This window comes from Poecilia latipinna, unplaced genomic scaffold, assembly GCF_001443285.1.
Source record: "Poecilia latipinna isolate Pla-1442-1.1 unplaced genomic scaffold, P_latipinna-1.0 Scaffold355, whole genome shotgun sequence".
NCBI lineage: Eukaryota > Metazoa > Chordata > Actinopteri > Cyprinodontiformes > Poeciliidae > Poecilia > Poecilia latipinna.
Genome location: NW_015112971.1, coordinates 372,923 through 375,538, shown reverse-complemented (window position 1 = coordinate 375,538; position 2,616 = coordinate 372,923). Strand labels below are relative to the sequence as shown.

Sequence of the window (2,616 nt, the reverse complement as noted above, 5' to 3'; positions counted from 1 at the left end):
CAGCTCGGAGACCAAGAGGACTCGCTACAAAGCAGTGGAAGCAGGCTGGGAGACCAACAGGATTCGTTATGAATCCTAGAGGTCAGCTCGGAGACCAAGAGGACTCGCTACAAAGCAGTGGAAGCAGGCTGGGAGACCAACAGGATTCGTTATGAATCCTAGAGGTCAGCTCGGAGACCAAGAGGACTCGCTACAAAGCAGCGAAAGCAGGCTGGGAGACCAACAGGATTCGTTATGAACCCTAGAGGTCAGCGCAGAGGACCAAGAGGACTCGCTATGAACCCCTGTAGGTTCACGTTTTTATTTAGAAGTACCATCTTTCAACCCAATACCTTAGTGTGCCTGTTTGATACATTTTCAGAAGTGTATTGCAGATGCCTCCGATCACACGTCTGACTGGATGTGGGTTCTTCTGTGGCTCTTCTGTAACCGACTGGCTGTCTTTGTCGGTTTCCTCATGAGATGGCTCCTGGTTTTCTTGTTCCACTAATTCCCTGAACCTTTTGTTCAGCTGTTCCACTTCAAGCTCTAAGGTAGTGTTTTTCCTCTCCAGGGCGACGTTTTCCTCCTTCAGCGTGGTGTTTTCTCTCTCCAAGATAATAGTTTTCTTATACAGAGCCTTCCTTTCCTGCCTCAGGTTGGAGTCTTTCTGGGCATAAACTTTTTTTTCCCCCTCCAAGATGAAGTTTTCCCGCTGCAGGGCGGTGTTTTTCTCCTCCAGGGCGGTGTTTTTCTCCTCCAGGGCGGTGTTTTCCTCCTTCAGCACGGCATTTTCTTTCTCCAAGTCAGTGTCTGTTTTATCCAGAAGAACCCTCCTTTCCTTCCCCAGGTTGTAGACTTCCTCAGTATAAACTTTTTTTTCCCCCTCCAAGATGAAGTTTTCCCGCTGCAGGGCGGTGTTTTTCTCCTCCAGGGCGGTGTTTTCCTCCTTCAGGGCGGCGTTTTCCTCCTTCAGGGCGGCGTTTTCCTTCTCCAATACTGTGGTCTTCTTATCCAGACGAATCCTCCTGTCATGCCTCAGGTCGGAGACTTCCTCGGCATAAACTTTGTTTTCCCCCTCCAAGATGACGTTTACCTGCTTGTAGACAGAGTTTTCCTCCTTCAGGGCGGCGTTTTCCTCCTTCAGGGCGGCGTTTTCCTCCTTCAGGGCGGCGTTTTCCTTCTTCAGGGCGGCGTTTTCCTCCTCCAGAGTGTTGGTTTTTGCCATCAGGTTGATGTTCTCCTGTTCCAGAGCCCTGAATTTCTGCTTCAGGGCAGTGATTTCCTTGTCATAGTCCCTGTGTTTCTTCTCCATGGCAGTGTTTATCTTGTCCAGTCTGGCGTAATCCTCTTCTGAAGTCATGTTCATATCAACCAGCTTTTTAATTTCTTCATCCTTCTCCCGAACAAGCTTGTCTTTTTCAAATGCTGCTTGTTCTAATGTCATAACTTCAAATTTTAACTCCTCATTTGCTTTAAAGAGTGCATGACTCCCAAAGGACATCCTGCCGACTTCTTCCATGATCTCGTGGAGCTTCCGTCTCTCTCTCGCTAACATCCGTTGTACTCTTTCTTCCTCGGAATCAGAAGTCGAGGCCTTGCTACTCTGACTCATTGTTGATACTTTATGTCTGCAAAAATCGTTTTTAATCTCTTGTTGGGATGCAATCCTTCTTCTTGCTCTCTAGCTTCTGCAATGGTTATGACCGTAGAATTCAAGAGTGCAGCTTTTTGTGCATCACTCTTTGTGACATCAAATTGTGTGATGTCACAAATTGATGTCACTACCTCAGCAGAACAACTAGAAAACTGCTGAAGTTTGAATAAAAACAAACTTTACGGCTGAATGCAGCTTGGTTAAGCTGATGGCCATTGGAGACAGTTCAGCTGGTAAAATATCACCAAAGCTGAAATCCACACTTGGGAGACAGAGGCTCTTCAGGACAATGGACTGGCACAGCAGGGTGCCAGGACCAACGGTTAAAAGAAGAGTTTGTGCCCAAAGACAGAAAAAGGGGAAACAGGCGAGCATGTTACCCAACTGGTGCCTAGGAAGCCACCAATTCTGACTCTCTTTCTGGCTAATGTCCGCTCACTGGATAAGATATTGGATTTGTTACATCTGAGGGTGAGAGTTTCTGCAGAGATGGACTGTGCCATTCTTTGCCTAACGTAAACCTGGCTTAACAGTATCATGCCGTTGAGCCTTCAAGATCAACAGTATTCAGTTATTCCAAGCGGACTGCGACCAACACTCAGAAAAAACAATGTATGTCAGAAGGAGCAGGACAATGTATGTAAGTGAATGCAGATTGGTGAACGAACTGTGGACTGGTTAACAGCTATCAGCCATCCTATCTGCCTCAGGAGTTTACTACGGTGTTCGTCACCATTGTTTACATTCCGCTGGGTGCTAACGGCAACGAAGCATCGAAGGAGCTGTATGACACTGTTAGCTCAATGCAGATGAAGCACCCAGAGGCGTTTTACATGAGCCTGGGGACTTTAACCACGTGAAACTGCCTAGTTTTTACCGGCATGTCATCCAGTGGCGCAACTGCACATTATTCAGGTGGATGTCCCCCCCCCCCCCCCCCCCCCCCCCCGGGCACACGCCGGGGGGGGGGCGCCCCCGCC

At 48.2% G+C, this 2,616-nt stretch overlaps 1 protein-coding gene across 1 annotated transcript; it reads right to left on the bottom strand.

Moving 5' to 3' along the window:
• Nucleotides 1-232: 232 nt before the first annotated feature.
• On the bottom strand, nt 233-1,594 carry LOC106949642 (daple-like protein). The gene is made up of 3 exons (XM_015036032.1): nt 812-1,594; nt 398-694; nt 233-241 (listed from the first exon to the last, which is right to left on the bottom strand). Exons 1-3 carry the CDS (start codon nt 1,592-1,594, stop codon nt 233-235), a joined length of 1,089 nt encoding a protein of 362 aa, XP_014891518.1.
• Between the last annotated feature and the right edge of the window lie 1,022 nt (nt 1,595-2,616).

Coding starts and splice junctions, on each gene's coding strand:
- LOC106949642 (XM_015036032.1), bottom strand. CDS start 1,594: ATGAGTCAGAGTAGCAAGGCCTCGACTTCTGATTCCGAGGAAGAAAGA. Junction 695..811: donor ACCTGGGGAAGGAAAGGAGG/GTTCTTCTGGAT, acceptor ACCGCCCTGCAG/CGGGAAAACTTCATCTTGGA.